The sequence below is a fragment of the Ranitomeya variabilis genome, chromosome 1 (genome assembly GCF_051348905.1).
Source record: "Ranitomeya variabilis isolate aRanVar5 chromosome 1, aRanVar5.hap1, whole genome shotgun sequence".
Classification (NCBI taxonomy): domain Eukaryota; kingdom Metazoa; phylum Chordata; class Amphibia; order Anura; family Dendrobatidae; genus Ranitomeya; species Ranitomeya variabilis.
Window position 1 is genome coordinate 698,573,838 of NC_135232.1, and position 20,314 is coordinate 698,594,151.

General features: G+C 47.3%; 1 protein-coding gene and 1 non-coding gene across 3 annotated transcripts in view; both read left to right on the forward strand.

Annotated features, from left to right (window-relative positions):
• PRPF39 (pre-mRNA processing factor 39) overlaps nucleotides 1–20,314 on the forward strand; it is a 98,414-nt gene that overhangs the window by 67,570 nt on the left and 10,530 nt on the right. For both annotated transcript variants that reach the window (XM_077267087.1, XM_077267096.1), the window contains exon 11: nucleotides 15,848–16,032. In XM_077267087.1, the coding sequence (XP_077123202.1) occupies nucleotides 15,848–16,032 (185 nt within the window). The remainder of the gene's footprint in view (nucleotides 1–15,847; nucleotides 16,033–20,314) is intronic.
• LOC143797500 (small nucleolar RNA SNORD127) lies at nucleotides 15,684–15,768 on the forward strand. The gene has a single exon (XR_013220517.1). It is a non-coding gene; the product is annotated as a small nucleolar RNA SNORD127 (small nucleolar RNA).

Here is a 20,314-nt window from a genome sequence, read left to right on the forward strand (position 1 = left end):
AAAAGTTAGCTCCTCCTCTGCAGCATAGACCCTTGTGCTGGCTGCCAGAGAGCCAGTTCTTGCTTAGTGTCCGTAGGAGGCACACGGACGGGTCTGCTATTCAGACCAAAAACTTTTATTTTTAAATTTTTATTTTTATTTTTTACAATGGACGAAGGGGCGATGGATCCTTTCAAGGCTCCGATCTCCCCGAACCATCAACAGGCGAGCACGGAGAGTGTCGCCTCTCCGGTATCCTCTCCTCCGATGTGGGATGCCACGCCTGAGCTGATTCTTAAAGGCGACGGGTCCCTTCAAGGGCACTGATCTCCCCACACCTTCAACGGATGAGCACATGGAGTGTCGCCTCCACGTATCCTCTTCCGCAGCCAGGCCTATTGCCAGACATTCAGCCCTGTCCTATCCTAGGTGATTAACCTATTGGATCTAGAGTCCCACCTTGTGGCCTCCGAGCAGTTCTCACTGCTTGACCACTGTTAAAGCGGATGGCACAAGGAGGTGGAAAGTCCCTCTCCACCTCCCCCCCCCGACCACCTCGGCATGCGCTCTATCTGCCATCAGGACGAAGGCAGCAGGTGTCGCGCATGGGTCCACACAGTCTGAGTAACGCAGGAGGAGCGGGGACACAGACCTGAGTAACGGAGTGCTGCAGTTTACAGATTCCACCCTGCTGTAACACCTTCTTTTCTCGGCAGAGCCCCTTCTCGGCAGCCCCTAATATTATAGAGCCACATAGGCTGGGACATGATGTACCCTTCTAAGGCATCTAAAAAGTCTTAACAAGACTATGGCTATATTCTTTACTTCATGCTCCTCCTGCCAATGTGCATTTCCTAAGGCTGAGTTCGCTGCTCTGCAGTGCCTGTGACTCCAACTTCGCTCAGGAACCCTCCACTGCCAACGAGCCCAGTGTACCTAGTCCCCCTGAGTGGGCTTCATCACGGTCTCAATCCATGGCTTCGCTGGCCAAAGTGATTGAATCCCTCCGTGATCCTTCGGGGGACCAGAGCGTTTGCAGGACTGATATAGACGGATCCTCCACAAGCCGGGAGCAGTCGGTTAGCCGGGGCCGAAAGCACTCTAGAAGCAGTCAGGCACCCAAAAAAAAAAAAAAAAAAAACGGATCCGTAGAACGTCTCTTGAGCAGACACGTGCCTTGTCGCCTCTCTGCTCCGTTTCTGTCTCTCTCCAGAGTCCAGTAGCGAACTTTTTTTTTTTTGCTTTTCCATTTTTTTTTTTTTTAAATTGTTTATTTTCAAATTTTCAAACACATAAACAAGAACAAGGATACATGAATCTGAGTCATCAAAGAACAGAATGATAAAAACAAAATTCTGCTTTTGTACCAGAGGTATCCATAAGTCTGGATAAATATGCAAAAGGAATCGGTCTAAGTTATTAGGTTACAGAATACAATCCATGCATCCCAAGAAAACCCAAAAGGGTATCCGAACAGACAAAACAAAAAATAAAAAAAGGGGGGGGGGGGAATGGGTGTACCGGAGGTGAGGGGGGGGGGGGGGGGGGAGAATGGGTGTACCGAAGGTGAGGGGGGGGGGGGAATGGGTGTACCGAAGGTGAGGGGGGGGGGGGAATGGGTGTACCGAAGGTGAGGGGGGGGGGAATGGGTGTACCGGAGGTGAGGGGGGGGGGGGGAATGGGTGTACCGGAGGTGAGAGGGGGGGGAGGGGGGGGGGGGGGGGGAATGGGTGTACCGGAGGTGAGAGGGGGGGGGGGGGGGGGGTGAGCAGCTAAGAAAAAACTCCCTGCCCAATGTACAAAAATTCAAGAACAACGAGAAGGAAAAGTAGTCAAAGAACATACAAAGAGTAAACTAGGTAGTCTTGGCTGATAGCGAGACAATGATAAGAAGAGTGTCTAGTATGACTAAATCAGTTAATTTAATGAGCTGTATCCGGGTCCATCACAGTGCCTTATAAGTAACATGTAAAATCAAAGGAGAAAAATGTTGTATAGCTAACAAAAATAGCTGATGAAAAAACTATGGGGTGGCATGAGATGCTAATTGCCATGGCAGCCATGTACGGAAGAATTTATCATGTGTACGTGAATCCCAGCTAGATAGTTCCTCCATCCTGCATATGTCCTGGACTTTTTTGACCCATTCATTGATGTGGGGGGGTGTCGTTTGTCTCCAATGTAAGGAGATCAGGTGTTTGGCTGCGGCTATTAGAAGGGGAAGAAGGTCGTGTTTCTTAGGATTGTATGACTTCGTGGGGAGTGACATTAGGACCTCTTGGGGAGTTAGGTTCTGTTTTATTAATCCAATCTGGCGTAGTCGGTTAAAAATATCTTCCCAGAATTTAGTGATAACTGGGCAGGGCCAGAAAATATGTGCCAAAGAACCCCTAGACTGCATACATCTCCAACAAAGAGGAGAATCAGAGAGGCCTAGATGGTAGTGACTCGGGGGTTCTATACCACCTGGAGAGGACTTTAAAAGCATTCTCCTGCAGCAGAACACATCTGGAGAACCCGTGTGAGTGTCCCAGAACTTGCTCTGTCTCCTTATTGGAAAGGGATATGCCCAGTTCAGACTCCCAAGAGGATATATACAGGGGTTTAAATTGAGTTTTAGGAGAAATTAAGTTATGATATATTTTAGATATTAACTTAGGAGGTATGGGGTCAAGTTTAATTAAGAATTCGAACCAAAGCCAATCTGTGTTATATTGGATGTCCGACTTGAGTTTAGAGATGATATGTTGTACATGATGTACTTGTATAAAGTCTCTGGGCTGTTTCTTGGCATCCTGAGGCCAACTGTTTGTGCATTTGGTTTGATTAGAAAGTAAGTGCGAAATTGGGAGGGTCGGCAAGGATTCCCATAGGTCAAATGCATCTACCGTATTTTCCGGCGTACAAGACGACTTTTTAACCCCTGAAAATCTTCTTAAAAGTCGGGGGTCGTCTTGTACGCCGGGAATCGCCTTGTACGCCGGGTGTATATGGTGGGTGGGGGGGGGGAGTGATCCTGATGACGACGAGGGGGCGTCTCACAGAAAAGTGAGTATCCCCCATTACCTTATCATAGCGCTGCAGCGTGGGGTCTCTGTGCTGGGAGCGGCGGCGGCTGCTGTGCTGTGGCGGCTCCTCTTCTGCAGTGTGGGGCCTCTGGTGCTGTGGGGCGGTGGCGGCGGCGGCGTATCTTCATGCAGTCGGGGCTCCTCCGGCATCTCAGCCTGGAAGCCCCGCCGGCAACTCCATCGGTACAATGCGCTGGCCTCCGGGAAAATGGCCGCTGCTTAGATTCAGATCTCGTTGAGATCTGAATCTGAGCATGCGCAGCCCCCAGCGGCCGGGCCACCGCATCGCACCTATTGAGCTGCCTCCGGGAAAATGGCCACTGCTCAGATTCAGATCTCGTCTCCCGAGATCTCGGGACGAGATCTGAATCTGAGCAGCGGCCATTTTCCCGGAGGCCACCTGACCGCATTGTACCCATGGAGTTGCCGGCGGGGCTTCCAGTCTTTGAGATGCCGGAGGAGCCCCGACTGTATGAAGATACGCCGCCGCCACCGCCCCACAGCACCAGAGGCCCCACACTGCAGAAGAGGAGCCGCCACAGCACAGCACAGCACAGCACAGCAGCCGCCGCTCCCAGCACAGAGACCCCACGCTGCAGCGCTATGATAAGGTAATGGGGGATACTCACTTTCCTGTGAGACGCCCCCTCGTCCTCATCAGGATCACTCCCCCCCCCCCCCAAAAGGCACATATTCACCGGCCCTATAAGACGACATAGGGTGTATAAGAAGACCCCCGACTTTTAAGAAGATTTTATTTTTTAACTGGTAAAGTTGGGGGGTCGTCTTATACGCCCAGTCGTCTTATACGCCGGAAAATACGGTATATATTTTGGCTCAATGAGCCAGGGAATGATCTTCAAAGGTATGTTATCTAGAAAAAGACATCGTGGCCAATTATTTGGGATAAGCTTCCTCCTGATGTTCAGGGTGTTGTTGGTTATTCTCTCCAATGAGTTTCGTGGGGGGGGGGGGGGGGGGGGGGGGCGGTGGTTCAGTAGCGAACTTTAATCTGACTGCGAATCTGATGGCTCCTTAGATCTGGATTCGCCAGACTTTCAGAAGAGTGGATTCGCTTATTGAGGCAGTCAACCAGGCTTTAAGGGTATGCGCACATGTTGCGGATTTTTACTCGTGGATTCTTCAGAATCCGCAGGTAAAGTGACCTGCGGATTTCCTGCGGATTTTGCCTTCGTTTCTACACCTACAGATTCCTATAATGTTCCACCCACACCCAGACTCATAGTAAAACAGGTGGTCAGGAACAATGTCCTCACCCCTGTACGTATAACTCCCAATAGGAACTATATAAGAGGAGGACAACGGGAGTATATATAGAAAAGTAACAATTTTATTGAAAAACACAATTAAAAACACACACATTTAAAAGACACCAAATGAATGTACCAGGAATCCATATTATATCCCATTTTAACAACCAACCATTGGAATGTACAAAGAGAAGATGTGCGGTAACTCCATGTAATCCTACCAAGTGGACCCAGTTCCCAATGACCACCCTATATCCGCAGTAATACATATAAGCCTGTGCAACTATGAAGTTAGAAAAGGTGCCAATACAAGAACCTGATCCACAATGGAGACTAACATGGAGAGTGCCCGGAGGAGCAGCAAGAGTAACAAGCCATGCGGCGTTAGAAAATCCACCTCCCAGAGCACAAGCACAATCTTACCCACATGAGGATCCCTGGACTGAGCGTCACCCCCGACGCACGTTTCGCTGCTATCCTAGCGGCTTTCTCCTTGAGAAAGCCGCTAGGATAGCAGCGAAACGTGCGTCGGGGGTGACTCTCAGTCCAGGGATCCTCATGTGGGTAAGATTGTGCTTGTGCTCTGGGAGGTGGATTTTCTAACGCCGCATGGCTTGTTACTCTTGCTGCTCCTCCGGGCACTCTCCATGTTAGTCTCCATTGTGGATCAGGTTCTTGTATTGGCACCTTTTCTAACTTCATAGTTGCACAGGCTTATATGTATTACTGCGGATATAGGGTGGTCATTGGGAACTGGGTCCACTTGGTAGGATTACATGGAGTTACCGCACATCTTCTCTTTGTACATTCCAATGGTTGGTTGTTAAAATGGGATATAATATGGATTCCTGGTACATTCATTTGGTGTCTTTTAAATGTGTGTTTTTAATTGTGTTTTTCAATAAAATTGTTACTTTTCTATATATACTCCCGTTGTCCTCCTCTTATAAAGATTCCTATAATGGAATAGGTGTAAACCACTGGATTCATCACAAAGAATTGACATGCTGCATGTGCACAGCGGCTTTTGTTTTCCATAGGTTTACATGGTACTGTACACCGCATGGAAAACTGCTGCGGACCCGCAGGGCCAAATCCGCAACGTGTGCACATACCCTAAATGTTGAGGAGGATTCCGGCCGGATCAGACCATGTACTTTAAGAGAACTAAACGCTCTCATAAGGCATTTGCTATTGACTCTGAATTTAGAGCCATAGTTAATAGGCACAGTGAGTGCCTGGATAAACGCTTCACAGGATAAAGGCCTCTTGGAGCGAAGTATCCTTTTTCAGCTGATCTGAACAAGGATTGGGCAGAATCTCTGGTGGTAGATCACCCAGTATCCCGCCTAGCATCCAATGCTCTATCTCTCGGATAGAAAGCTTGGCCCGCTCTGTTTTTGAGGCCTCAGGTTCGGCTCTCTCTCTCTCCATCCTTTGCCGCGGCATGGGTAGCTAAGGCTATGCTTTACTGGTCAGAGACTTTAGCTAATTCACTTCGGAACAGTAGCCTTCCTCCAGAGGCGGCGCACCTTGCCAACCAAATTTTCCCGGGCAGGCGATTACCTAGTACATGCATCCTTGGATGCGGCCTATTGTGCTGCTCAGTCAGCAGCCAATGCCATCTGTCACGGATCCCTCTCTCCGCGCTGCCGCTAATTCATCACGTATCTGCTCTCAGCACGTGACTTGGAGTTGTGCCTGCAAGGGTTAATCTATCTCCCCTTTCTCAGTCCAGCATTCAACCTCTGTCCTATACTGTAATGGGAGCATAAATCACCCCCTGACCCAGGCCACACAAACGCTGCCACCACTTAACGAAACATGGGCGATGAGTCCCGGAAATACTACTAATACTGTCTACCACTCATAAGGCTCACACACCTTAGGCTATGGATTCTTTAGAACATACAAGGTTCAACTGTTAAAGTTTATGCTTTAATTGAAAAAGTACAGTGCTTACAGTAAAGAAAGATACAAAGATATGGTAATAAAAAGACATACAGGTATGCAAAACAGCATAAAATAAACAGGAGAAAACTTACAGAAATAGCTAATAGTCTGCTTCTGCTCCCTGAGGGTAGGATGAATATAGACTGGATCACATCAGCTTCCCAGGCTGCCCTCACATGTGAACAATTTTGAATGTAAACAAGCCAAATTTATAGTCACCCTGGAGGTCAGAATTCTAGACCAGCCCCTCAAGTTGATATTCTAATTGCTTGTTTTTGATTGGACCACGGCCGAGCCTCCAATGAATATATTATTTTCTCTGATATTCTTTGTGTAAAGCCTCCCACAGATATAGTGTCAGGCTGTAATTGACATCTCTCTTCAAAGAGCTAGGAGGTGTCAAATGTTCCCTTTATTCTTGGTTCCCAGCACGACCCCCGGGTGAGATTGGAGACAGAAGTCTGCTGTCTCAGGAAAATACGTATTAACACCTGAGTGAGACCTGCAGCCTTCAGGACAGATGTTCAATTATTACTAGTCACACAATAAACCTATACATAGTTCACTGCACACATATATATTTTTATACATATTTCACTACACCATCACTATCAGAAGGACATTATGGCTCAGAGTAGAAGGTGGACTCTACATCAAAAAAGTCTCTCACCTCCCTTCCTTATCAAAGCTGTCGCTTATTTGGAGAAAAGCTGGATCAGATCATTTCCGATACTACGGGAGGGAAGAGTAAATTCCTTCCCCAGCAGAGACTTAAGCGTCCCTTTCGGAGACAGCAGCAAGTCCATTTCCGTTCCTATCATTCCACTCCAAGCTGGGCCACTACCACTACTTTGTCCGGTTCAGGACGTTCTCCACGAAGAGATGGAGGAACTCTGGTCTCGTACAGACCTAACCAGCAGTGGAAGCCCCGACCCAAATAGTCAAGGCCTAAAGGACCTAGGTCCCAGAGATTTTCCCCATGCTGACTATCAGCGCTATCTGGTCGACACTGGCAGGGTAGGTGGCCGCCTACTTCTTTCGTCAGGTCTGGCTTTCCGTCGTCTCCGACAAGTGAGTCAGAGATCTTGTGTCGTCCGGAAACAAAATAGACTTTAGTACGCGCTCCCCTTCACATTTCTTTCCCTCCCGTCCTCCCTCTTCAGATGCAAGGGCAAAGGCTTTCTCTTGGGCCATAGACGCATTGCGTCACACTGGTGTCATTGTCCCGGTCCCAGAAAGCGAAAGGTTTCTATTCAAACCTTTTTGTCGTCTCAAAGAAGGATGGAAAGGTGAGACCCATACTAGACCTCAAACTTCTAAACAAGTTTGTCAAGGTCTGTCATTTCCCCATGGAATCTCTGCGTCCAGTTATCACTTACCTGGAAGAAGGGGAATTCTTGGCCTCAATCGACATCCGAGACGCTTACTTGCACATTCCAATTTTTCCCCCTCACCAGAGATTCCTGCGCGTCGCCATTCGTGACCTGCATTTCCAATTCACGGCCGTTCCCTTCGGCCTCGCTACGCACCCAGTGTTCACAAAGGTCATGGCGGCCATCATGTCCATCCTGCACTCTCGGTGCGTGATCGTTCTGTCCTATCTGGATCTCCTTTCTAGGAATGTCCGTGGACTCGTCTCAGGGGTTCTTAATTCTCCCTCTAGACAAAGTCTTAGCCCTTCAATAAGGAGCCCAAGCGCTTCGTCACTTTCCCTCACTCTATGCGGTTTGCAATGAGGGTACTAGGAAAGATGGTGGCCGGAAAGGAAGCGGTCCCCTTTGCGCAACCTTACCTTCGTCCCCTTCAACATGCCCCTCTGGCAGCTTGGGACAGAAACTCTCTCCCTCGACTGAAGGTGCCGCTTATCCCTGCAGGTCAGACAGACTCTCAGGTGGTGGACATTGAACACTTCCCTCAACCGGGGGAGGGGGGGGGAAGAGAGTAATTTATACCCGTTCAATGGCTAGTGGTGACTACCGATGCCAATCTTTCGGGCTGGGGAGCAGTCTTCCACCACCACACTGCTCAGGGCCACTGGTCAATTCGGGAATCGAAGAGACCGATCAACGTTCTGGAGATCCGTGCTATTTGACTGGCCCAGCAACACTTCCATCATCTTCTGGCAGGTCACCCCATCCATATCCAATCAGACAATGCCATGGTTGTAGCATACATCAATCGTCAGGTTGGTACCCGCAGCAGGACGGTCATGTCCGAGGTAATTCACATCTTTCGCTGGGCAGAGAACAACCACTCTGTGATCTCAGCGGCGCACATTCCAGGCCAGGAGTGGAAAACTGAACGGCGGACATCCTCAGCCGTCAGGGTCTCACTTCGGGAGAGTGGGAGCTCCATCCGGAAGTCTTCAACCAGATCGGTCTTTGCTGGGGGATCCCAGATGTGGACCTCATGGCGTCCAGACTGAATGCCAAGGTTCCCCAGTTTATAGCGAGGTCTCGAGATCCAAGAGCCATCGGTGTAGATTCTCTGTTTCTTCATGGCGCCAATTCCACCTTCTGTACATCTTTCCTCCTCTAGCGTTGTTCCCCATAGTAATCGGGAAAATCAAGGCGGAAGGAGTACCAGTGATCCTGGTTGCTCCCGATTGGCCTCGCCGCGTGTGGGTCGCAGAGTTGGTACTAGATAGATAGATAGATATAGAGATATAGATATGTACAGTTCTGTCCATATGTATTTGGACAGAGACAACATTTTTCTAATTTTGGTTATATTACCACAATGAATTTTAAACAAAACAATTCAGATGCAGTTGAAGTTCAGACTTTCAGCTTTCTTTTGAGTGTATCCACATTAAAATTGGATGAAGGGTTTAGGAGTTTCAGCTCCTTAAGGCTACGTTCACATTTGCGGTCAGCGCCGCAGCGTCGGGCGCCGCAGCTGCGCCGCATGCGTCATGCGCCCCTATACTTAACATGGGGGCGCATGGACATGCGTTGTGCTGCGTTTTGCGCCGCATGGCCGCAAGCGTTGGACGCAAGAAACGCTTCAAGTTGCATTTTTTTTGCGTCCAACTTGCGGGCAAAAACGACGCATGCGGCGCAAAACGCAGCGTTTTAGCGTGCGTTTTGCCGCGTTTTTGTTTGCGTTGTGCGTTGCGGCGCCGACGCTGCGGCGCACAACGCAAATGTGAACGTAGCCTAACATGTGCCACCCTGTTTTTAAAGGGACCAAAAGTAATTGGACAGATTAAATAATTTTAAATAAAATGTTCATTTCTAGTACTTGGTTGAAAACCCTTTGTTGGCAATGACTGCCTGAAGTCTTGAACTCATGGACATCGCCAGACGCTGTTTCCTCCTTTTAGATGCTCTGCCAGGCTTTCACTGTGGTGGTTTTCAGTTGCTTTTTGTTTGTGGGCCTTTCTGTCTGAAGTTTAGTCTTTAACAAGTGAAATGCATGCTCAATTGGGTTGAGATCAGGTGACTGACTTGGCCATTTAAGAATATTCCACTTCTTTGCTTTAATAAACTCCTGGGTTGCTTTGGCTTTATGTTTTGTGTCATTGTCCATCTGTAGTATGAAACGACGACCAATCAGTTTGGCTGCATTTGGCTGGATCTGAGCACACAGTATGGCTCTGAATACCTCAGAATTCATTCAGCTTCTTCTGTCCTGTGTCACATCATCAATAAACACTAGTGACCCAGTGCCACTGGCAGCCATGCATGCCCAAGCCATCACACTGCCTCCGCCGTGTTTTACAGATGATGTGGCATGCTTTGGATCATGAGCTGTACCACGCCTTCGCCGTACTTTTCTCTTTTCATCATTCTGGTAGAGGTTGATCTTGGTTTCATCTGTCTAAAGAATGTTCTTCCAGAACTGTGCTGGCTTTTTTAGATGTTATTTTTTTAAAGCAAAGTCCAGTCTAGCCTTTTTATTCTTGATGCTTAGGAGTGGCTTGCACCGTGCAGTGAAAGCTCTGTATTTACTTTCACGCAGTCTTCTCTTTTTGATAGTTTTGGATATTGATACACCGACCTCCTGGAGAGTGTTTTTTACTTGGTTGGCTGTTGTGAAGGGGATTCTCTTGACCATGGAGATTATTCTGCGATCATCCACCACTGTTGTCTTCCGTGGGCGCCCAAGTCTTTTTGCATTGATGAGTTCACCAGTGCTTTCTTTCTCAGGATGTACCAAACTGTAGATTTTGCCACTCCTAATATTGTAGCAATTTCTCGGATGGGTTTTTTCTGTTTTCGCAGCTTAAGGATGGCTTGTTTCACCTGCATGGAGAGCTCCTTTGACCGCATGTTTACTTCACAGCAAAACCTTCCAAATGCAAGCACCACACCTCAAATCAACTCCAGGCCTTTTATCTGCTTAATTGAGAATGACATAACAAAGGGATTGCCCACACCTGTCCATGAAATGGCCTTGGAGTCAATTGTCCAATTACTTTTGGTCCCTTTAAAAACAGGGTGACACATGTTAGGCTACTTTCACACTAGCGTCGTGCACTGCACGTCGCTATGCGTCGTTTTGAAGAAAAAAACGCATCCTGCAAAAGTGCTTGCAGGATGCGTTTTTTTTCTCCATAGACTAGCATTAGCGACGCAGTGCGACACGTCGCAACCGTCGTGCGACGGTCGCGTCGGACCAAAAAACGTTGCATGTAACTTTTTTTGGTGCGTCGTGTCCAGCATTTCCGACCACGCATGCGCGGCCGGAACTCCGCCCCCTCCTCCCCGCACCTCACAATGGGGCAGCGGATGCGTTGAAAAACAGCATCCGTTGCCCCCGTTGTGCGGCGCTTCCACATTATGCGTCGGTGCGCCGCAACGTCGCATTGCGACGTGCAGTGCACGACGCTAATGTGAAAGTAGCCTTAAGGAGCTGAAACTCCTAAACCCTTCATCCAATTTTAATGTGGATACCCTCAAATGAAAGCTGAAAGTCTGAACTTCAACTGCATCTGAATTGTTTTGTTTAAAATTCATTGTGGTAATGTCTATAACCAAAATTTTAAAAATGTTGTCTCAGTCCAAATATATATGGACGTAGCTGTATATCTAATTTTTTTTTTCTGCAGTGCATGATGGATGAGGATTGCTAAAATCTCATCCACTTTGCTGCTCCTTTAATATGGTGCTGCAGATCTGCAGTTTTAATTTTTTATTTTTTTTTTCCATGTGTGAACAAACCCTTTAAAGGGAACCTGTCACCACGTTTTTGGAAGATGGGATAAAAATAGCGTTAAATAGGGGCAGAGGTGGGCATTACATTAGTGTGTGTGTTATGCGTTTATTACCCACCTAAGTTGCCGAAATAACTTTGCAAAGTCTCCGTTTTCGCCTGTCAATCAGGCTGGTCAGGTCACATGGGCGTGGTGTCTTCACCCAGATTTGGCGTAGTTTTCCGTTGGTGGCGTAGTGGTGTGCGCATGCCCAAAGTCCGGAATCCTCTTCCAGGGGATTTAAAATAGCGCGGTGTTCGTTATTGCATTGGTGATCGGTGGGCGCGGCCATCTTCCTTTGGCCGCGCGTGCGCAGAAGCGGCGCTCTGCTGGCCGCGGCTTCAGGAAAATGGCCGCGGGATGCCGCGCGTGCGCAGATGGATATCGCGGCGGCCATTTTCCTGAAGCCGCGGCCAGCAGAGCGCCGCTTCTGCGCACGCGCGGCCAAAGGAAGATGGCCGCGCCCACCGATCACCAATGCAATAACGAACACCGCGCTATTTTAAATCCCCTGGAAGAGGATTCCGGACTTTGGGCATGCGCACACCACTACGCCACCAACGGAAAACTACGCCAAATCTGGGGGAAGACAACGCCCATGCGACCTGACCAGCCTGATTGACAGGCGAAAACGGAGACTTTGCAAAGTTATTTCGGCAACTTAGGTGGGTAATAAACGCATAACACACACACTAATGTAACGCCCACCTCTGCCCCTATTTAACGCTATTTTTATCCCATCTTCCAAAAACGTGGTGACAGGTTCCCTTTAAAGGGGTATTTTGGAAACTAGATTTTCTTAATGGAACTCTACCTTGAAGTTATTGATAAATTTAGCAGTGAGGGTCTGACCCCACAGACAGCCTTAGGGCATGTGCAGACAACCTTATTTTCAGTCTGAGTGATCCAACAAAACATGTATTACACTTGGACTAATGTTTATTCTATGGGGCTGTGCACATATCCAATTTTTTTTCACGGACAGTGTGGAAGGAAAAAATTGCAGCATTACCGATTTACATCCGATATTCGGATTGTACTTGGGACATGAAATTCAGTGAGTCTGTGGGAATTATCGGACTGCACTTAAATGACATCTGAATGATTATATATATATATATATATATATATATATATATATATATATATATATATATATATATATATATATACATACATATACATACAGGTCCTTCTCAAAAAATTAGCATTTAGTGTTAAATTTCATTATTTACCATAATGTAATGATTACAATTAAAATTTCATATATTATAGATTCATTATCCACCAACTGAAATTTGTCAGGTCTTTTATTGTTTTAATACTGATGATTTTGGCATACAACTCCTGATAACCCAAAAAACATGTCTCAATAAATTAGCATATCAAGAAAAGGTTCTCTAAACGACCTATTACCCTAATCTTCTGAATCAACTAATTAACTCTAAACACATGCAAAAGATACCTGAGGCTTTTAAAAACTCCCTGCCTGGTTCATTACTCAAAACCCCCATCATGGGTAAGACTAGCGACCTGACAGATGTCAAGAAGGCCATCATTGACACCCTCAAGCAAGAGGGTAAGACCCAGAAAGAAATTTCTCAACAAATAGGCTGTTCCCAGAGTGCTGTATCAAGGCACCTCAATGGTAAGTCTGTTGGAAGGAAACAATGTGGCAGAAAACGCTGTACAACGAGAAGAGGTGACCGGACCCTGAGGAAGATTGTGGAGAAGGACCGATTCCAGACCTTGGGGAACCTGAGGAAGCAGTGGACTGAGTCTGGTGTGGAAACATCCAGAGCCACCGTGCACAGGCGTGTGCAGGAAATGGGCTACAGGTGCCGCATTCCCCAGGTAAAGCCACTTTTGAACCATAAACAGCGGCAGAAGCGCCTGACCTGGGCTACAGAGAAGCAGCACTGGACTGTTGCTAAGTGGTCCCAAGTACTTTTTTCTGATGAAAGCAAATTTTGCATGTCATTCGGAAATCAAGGTGCCAGAGTCTGGAGGAAGACTGGGGAGAAGGAAATGCCAAAATGCCTGAAGTCCAGTGTCAAGTACCCACAGTCAGTGATGGTGGGGTGCCATGTCAGCTGCTGGTGTTGGTCCACTGTGTTTCATCAAGGGCAGGGTCAATGCAGCTAGCTATCAGGAGATTTTGGAGCACTTCATGCTTCCATCGGCTGAAATGCTTTATGGAGATGAAGATTTCATTTTTCAGCACGACCTGGCACCTGCTCACAGTGCCAAAACCACTGGTAAATGGTTTACTGACCATGGTATTACTGTGCTCAATTGGCCTGCCAACTCTCCTGACCTGAACCCCATAGAGAATCTGTGGGATATTGTGAAGAGAAAGTTGAGAGACGCAAGACCCAACACTCTGGATGAGCTTAAGGCCGCTATTGAAGCATCCTGGGCCTCCATAACATCTCAGCAGTGTCACAGGCTGATTGCCTCCATGCCACGCCGCATTGAAGCAGTCATTTCTGCCAAAGGATTCCCGACCAAGTATTGAGTGCATAACTGAACATTATTATTTGATGGTTTTTTTGTTTGTTATTAAAAAACACTTTTATTTGACTGGACGGGTGAAATATGCTAATTTATTGACAGGTTTTTTGGGTTATCAGGAGTTGTATGCCAAAATCATCAGTATTAAAACAATAAAAGACCTGACAAATTTCAGTTGGTGGATAATGAATCTATAATATATGAAAGTTTAATTGTAATCATTACATTATGGTAAATAATGAAATTTAACACTATATGCTAATTTTTTGAGAAGGACCTGTATGTGTGTGTATATATATATATATATATATATATATATATATATATATATATTTTTTTTTTTTTTTCTTAACAAATTGACAATGGAGAGGATGGAGATTTTTTTTTTCCCACTGATCAAATTCTGCACAACATGATTGAACTGGTTTTCTCAGAGAAAAAAATGCACTGGTGTGACCCTCGCTTTAACCCCTTCATGACATGACGTGCCTCCCACTTTGATGCTGAATCTGGCGCTGAGCCCACATCTTTTCTGACACATGACCGCTGACCTGATCAGATATGATGTGCCCCTTACAGCCGCAGGTGGAATCTTAATCCACCCGCGGCTGTCAATCTCACTAGCTCCACCCATCTGCACCCCTCCCTGTCACATGATTGCTGGCGCCTATTGGCAATGACAACCACTGGGATCTCCTGCAGACCCCAGGTTGTTATGCCAACCAATCTGAGCGCCGAGGAGCATTTCTGCTACCCATAGCAGGGCAGAAGCTCTGCCATGTGTAGCACAAGCGATCAAAGGATCGCAGCTTCAAGTCTCCTAAGGAGGCTACTAAAGCAAGTAAAAAGAAAATTTTTTTTAAAAACAATGTTCAAATCACTCCCTTTTGCCCTATTCAAAATAAATATAAAAAATACCTACATTTGGTTCACCATGTTAAACGCCAGATCTATCAAAATATAAAATGTAATCTGATGAGCAAATGATATAATGAAGAAAATGATTAACAATTTTTTTTTTTTGGTTTCTTCAGCATTGCAATAAAATAAGAGGCGATGAAAACATATCTACCCCAAAATTGTATCGTCACCTCTGTGCGAAAACTTTTTTTTTTTCCACCATTCAAATAAAAAAAGAATCTAGACAAGTTTGGTATCTACAAACTTGTAATGACCTGGAGAATCTGTCGGGTCCGTTTTGGCAAACACTGCATTTTCACCGCACTTGGAATTTTTTTTCCTGCTTTCCAGTACACAATATGGTAAATTCAATGGTATAATTCAGAAGTACAACTTTTCTCGCAAAAAACAAGCCCTCACATAACCATATTGGCAGAAAAATAAAAAAGTTATGGCTTTAGGAATAAGGGGAGCAAAAAATTGTAAGTGTTCCGGGGATGAAGAGGTTAAAGGGGCGCATTAGAATGGGGCATGATTAGTGACTGCTGGAGCCATGTAGTCTGCTTTTTTTCAGCCGTCCTGTGAGGAATGACTTTAGCCATGACCCAACCTTGCTGCTCTACTGTAGCTGGCTCGTTAAACAACCAATGAGCATTGCCAATCTCATTCCTGCCAGAATACCCCTTTAAAAATAAAATTGGCATGCAAACATAGGTATGTGTTCCCACATGAACCTAACACCAGTACATTACAAACCATGTTGTCAGCGACTGAAGTCTGTTCTCTCTGATAGAGACCTCCTGGCAATAGTGATGACTCCCGAGTTGTCTGTATGTAACATCTGTTACAACATGTTGACAACTGTCCCTCTAATCTGATGTTGCCTGGTAAGTCGCAATTAACTTTTGTGCCCTTGAATGAAGGGGGGAAAAGAACCCACTAACTACTGTCTTTTTCTTGGGCAGGAAAATGCAAAGCTATACCTCAACCTAATTGATCTGGAGTTCAGCGATGACGTGAAACAAAATGAGAGCAGTATCTTGTTACTATTCGATAAAGTGATAAAAAGCTCCATGGCCCTGACAACAAAAATCACCTTCTCACAGAGAAAAGTGGAGTTCTTAGAAGACTTTGGCTCAGACATTCATAGGTAAGTTCATTTACCTTAACTAAGAGATACAGATAATCACTTGAAATGTAAAATGCGTATAGAAGTTGTGCGCTAAGGTAAAGTAGAACTAATCAGTAAATGAGACAGGAAATGGTGATTTGTGGAGTGAATCATCCACCCCCTTGCCTTCCCCAAGGTTATGAACCATCCACCCAAGTGTCGCAGCCACCACACCGTCCTCTTTATTAGCGGATATTATCTTGTAGTCATTGTTCTTACTGTATCTCACTAAAAGTTTCTTGATTGCTGCTTCTGTAAAAGGTCAGTGTCCGAAAATAAGGGGTTAGAGAAAAGCGTGAGAATATCCTGTTGCATACATGTCTGTCTTCAAAATAGTACAGCTCTATAGTGGACTTAGAAGATTGGGACTAATCGCTTGTAAAATAGGGTTAATACTAGGGATGAGCGGACCCAAGGAAGGTTGGGTTCCACCGAACTTTAGTCCAAAATTTGGTTTGGGAACCAGAACCCAAACCCCATAGAAATCAATGTGGACCTGAACTTTGGAGCTGGAAAATCTACGTCCCATAATTGTAAAACTGACTTTCAGAAGAAATCCATGTTTGGAGTTCAGCACCAGTCACTAGGTGTCTGAAAACGAACCCTGAAATTTAGATTTCTCCTTCGCCTCATTGGGGGACACAGACCATGGGTTGTATGCTGCTTGCCACTAGGAGGCTGACACGAAGTTAACACAAAGAGACCGCTCCTCCTCTGCAGTATACACCCTCAAGCTGGCTCCCAGAGAGCCAGGTCTTGCTAAGTGTCCGTAGGAGGCAAACGGACGGGTCTGCTATTCAGACTCAAAACTTTTTATTATGTTTACATTTTTACAATTTTTTACATTTTTGATTTTAGTTTTTACAACGGACGAAGGGGCGACGGATCCTTTCAAGGCTCCGATCTCCCCGAACCATCAACAGGTGAGCACGGAGAGTGTTGCCTCTCCTATCCTCTCCTGCGACATGGGATGCCACGCCTGAGCTGATTCTTAGGAGCGCCGGGTCTCTTCAAGGGCACCAATCTCCCCACACCTTCAACGGACGAGCACATGGAGTGTTGGCTCTAAGTATCGTCTTCCGCAGCCAGGCCTATTGCCAGACATTCAGCCCTGTCCCATCCTAGGTGATTATTAGTGATGAGCAAGTGTACTCATTGCTCGGGTGACCTCCGAGTATTTGCTCAGATTTAGTTTTCATCGCGGCAGCTGAATGATTTACAGCTACTCGCCAGGCTGAGTGCATGTGGGGGTTGCCTGGTTGCTAGGGAATCCCCACATGTAATCAAGCAGGCTAGTAGCTGTAAATCATTCAGCTGCCGCGATGAAAACTAAATCTCCGAGCAGTCATAAATACCCGGAGGCACCCCAGCGTGCTCGGGAAAACCTGAGCAACGAGTACTCGCTCTTCACTAGCGATTACCCCTTTGGATGTACAGAGGCCCACCTCGTGGCGTCCGAGCAGCCCCCACTGCACCACCACTGTTAAAGCCAATAGTACAAGAAGGTGAACAGTCCCTCTCCACCTCCCTATTAAAGGGATGGAGAATTGAGGGTTACCCCTTTATCCCTGCACCGTCCAAACCAGCAGCAGCACAGGAGTACCTGCAACAAGCTGCCTTACCTGCCACCCAGCAGCTTCTCCGGGTAAGTGCCTGGGCTGGTGGGCTCCTTTCAGGCGGTCTGGGGCGGCGCTGGTTGATGGGGTCCCATTTTGACCATGGGGGGCATGCATACGGCCCCTTCCTGCATTGGCACCGACCTTCGCTGCAAGCTTAGTCCCCGGCTTTGGCCCTGTACTAGGCCGCAACCCCTATCTCTGCCCATGCGATGCGAAGGCCCCACCCACCAGTCTTGGCTCTTCTCGCACAGCACAAGAAGCACCTCAGAGATCTCGGGGGGCCATCTTTCTCCGCCCCACACCGCTTCAGGACACACTGTCTGCCATCAGGATCGGCAGCAAGTGTTCTCAGCGCAGGGCCACCCAGTTGGAGACACGCAGGAGGAGCGGGGACACAGACCTGTGTAAGGGAGAGCTGCATTATACATCCTCTTTGCTGTAACCCCCTTTTCTCAGCAGTATCCCTTCTCGGCAGCCCCTAATATTATAGGGCCACATAGGCTGGGACATGATGTACCCTTCTAAGGCATCTAAAAAGTCTAACAAGACTATGGCTATATTCTTTACTTTTATGCTCGTCCTGCCAATCTGCGTTTCCTAAGGCTGAGTTCGCCACTCTGCAGTGCCTGTGACCCCAACTGCACTCAGGCGCCCTCCGCCGCCAACGAGCCCAGTGTACCTAGTCCCCCTGAGTGGGTTTAGTCAGTCTCAATACATGGCTTAGCTGGCCAAAGCGATTGAATCCCTTCGTGATCCTTTGGGGGACCTGAGTGTTTGCAGGGAGCCGTCAGTTATCAAGGGTCGAAAGCACTCTAGAAGCAGTCAGGCACTTAAACACGGGTCCGTAGCATGTCTCCTGAACAGACATGTGCCTTGGTGCCTCACAGCTCCCTCTCCCTCGTGAACACGAATCTCTCTCCCTCTCCCACACTTAGATCTGGATTCGCCAGACTTGGATCCGGATTCGCCAGACTTGGATCCGGATTCGCCAGACTTGGATCCGGATTCGCCAGACTTGGATCCGGATTCGCCAGACTTGGATCCGGATTCGCCAGGCTTAAAAGGTTGAGGAACATCCCGGCTCCTCTCCGGATCACACCTTGTCTTTTAAGATAACTAAACGCTCTCATAAGGCATTTGCTATTCATCTGGAATTTAGTGCTATAGTTAATAAGCACAGAGAACGCCCGGATAAACGCTTCACAGGACAAAGGCCTCTTGAAGCCAAGTATCCTTTTTCAGCTGATCTGAAAAACGATTGGGTGGAATCTCCGGTGGTAGACCCCCTAGTATCCCTAGCCTAGCATCCAAAACTCTCCTGTCCGTGCCAGATGGCTCATCCATCAAAAATCCCACGAAACATCAGATAGAAGGCTTTGCCCACTCTGCTTTCGAGGCCTCAGTCTCTGCCCTGTATCCATCCTTTGCCGCGGCATGGGTAGCTAAGGCTATGGTTTTCTGGTCAGAGACCTTAGCTAATTCTCTTCGGAGCAGTAACCTTCCTCCAGAGGCGGTGCACCTTGCCAACCAAATTTCCCGGGCAGGTGATTACCTGGTTCACGCATCCTTGGATGTGGCCGGTTGTGCAGCTCAGTCATCAGCCAATGCCATCTCTATCACAAGGTAATTATTGCTCAGAGAGTGGAAGGCGGACTCTGCATCAAAGTCTCTCACCTCCCTTCCTTATCAAACCTGTCGCTTATTTGGAGAAAAGCTGGATCACATCATTTCTGATACTACGGCAGGAAAAGGCAAATTCCTTCCCCCAACAGAGACTTGGATGTCCCTTTCGGAAACTGCAACAAATCCGTTTCCGTTCCTTTCGCTCCACTCCAAGCTGGGCCTCTACTTCGTCTGGTTCAGGACGTTCTCCACTAAGGGATGGAGGAACTCTGGTCTCATACAGGCCTAACTAGCATTGGAAGCCATGTCCCAAACAGTCGAGACCTAAAGGACCTAGGTCCCAGAAATTTTCCTCACGCTATCAGTGCTATCCGGTCGACACCGGCAGGGTAGGCGTCCACCTACTTCTTTTGTCAGGTCTGGCTTTTCGTTGTCTCCGACGAGTGGGTTAGAGATCTGGTGTCATCCGGATACAAAATCGACTTTGCTACGCTCCCCCCCTTCACGTTTCTTTCCCTCCCATCCTCCCTCTTCAGAGGCAAGGGCAAACTTTCTCCTGGGCCATGGTGTCATTGTCCCCGTCCCAGAAAGCGAAAGGTTTCAGGGTTTCTATTCAAACCTTTTCGTCATCCCAAAGGAGGATGGAAAGGTGAGACCCATACTAGACCTCAACCTTCTAAACAAGTTTGTCAAGGTCCATCATTTCCGCATGGAATCTCTGCGTTCAGTTATCACTCACCTGGAAGGGGGAATTCTTGGCCTCAATCGACATCTGAGACTCTTACTTGCACTTTCCAATTTTTCTCCCTCACCAGAGATTCCTGTGCTTCGCCATTTGCGAACAGCATTTCCAATTCACTGCCCTGCCCTTCGGCCTCGCTACGGCCCCAAGTGTTCACAAAGGTCATGGCGGCCACCATGTCTGTCCTATTTGGATGACCTGTTGATCAAAAGTCTGTCCTTCCATGACTGCGTGGAGTCCGTTCGCATTACTTGCGATACCCTTTCTTGCCTGGGCT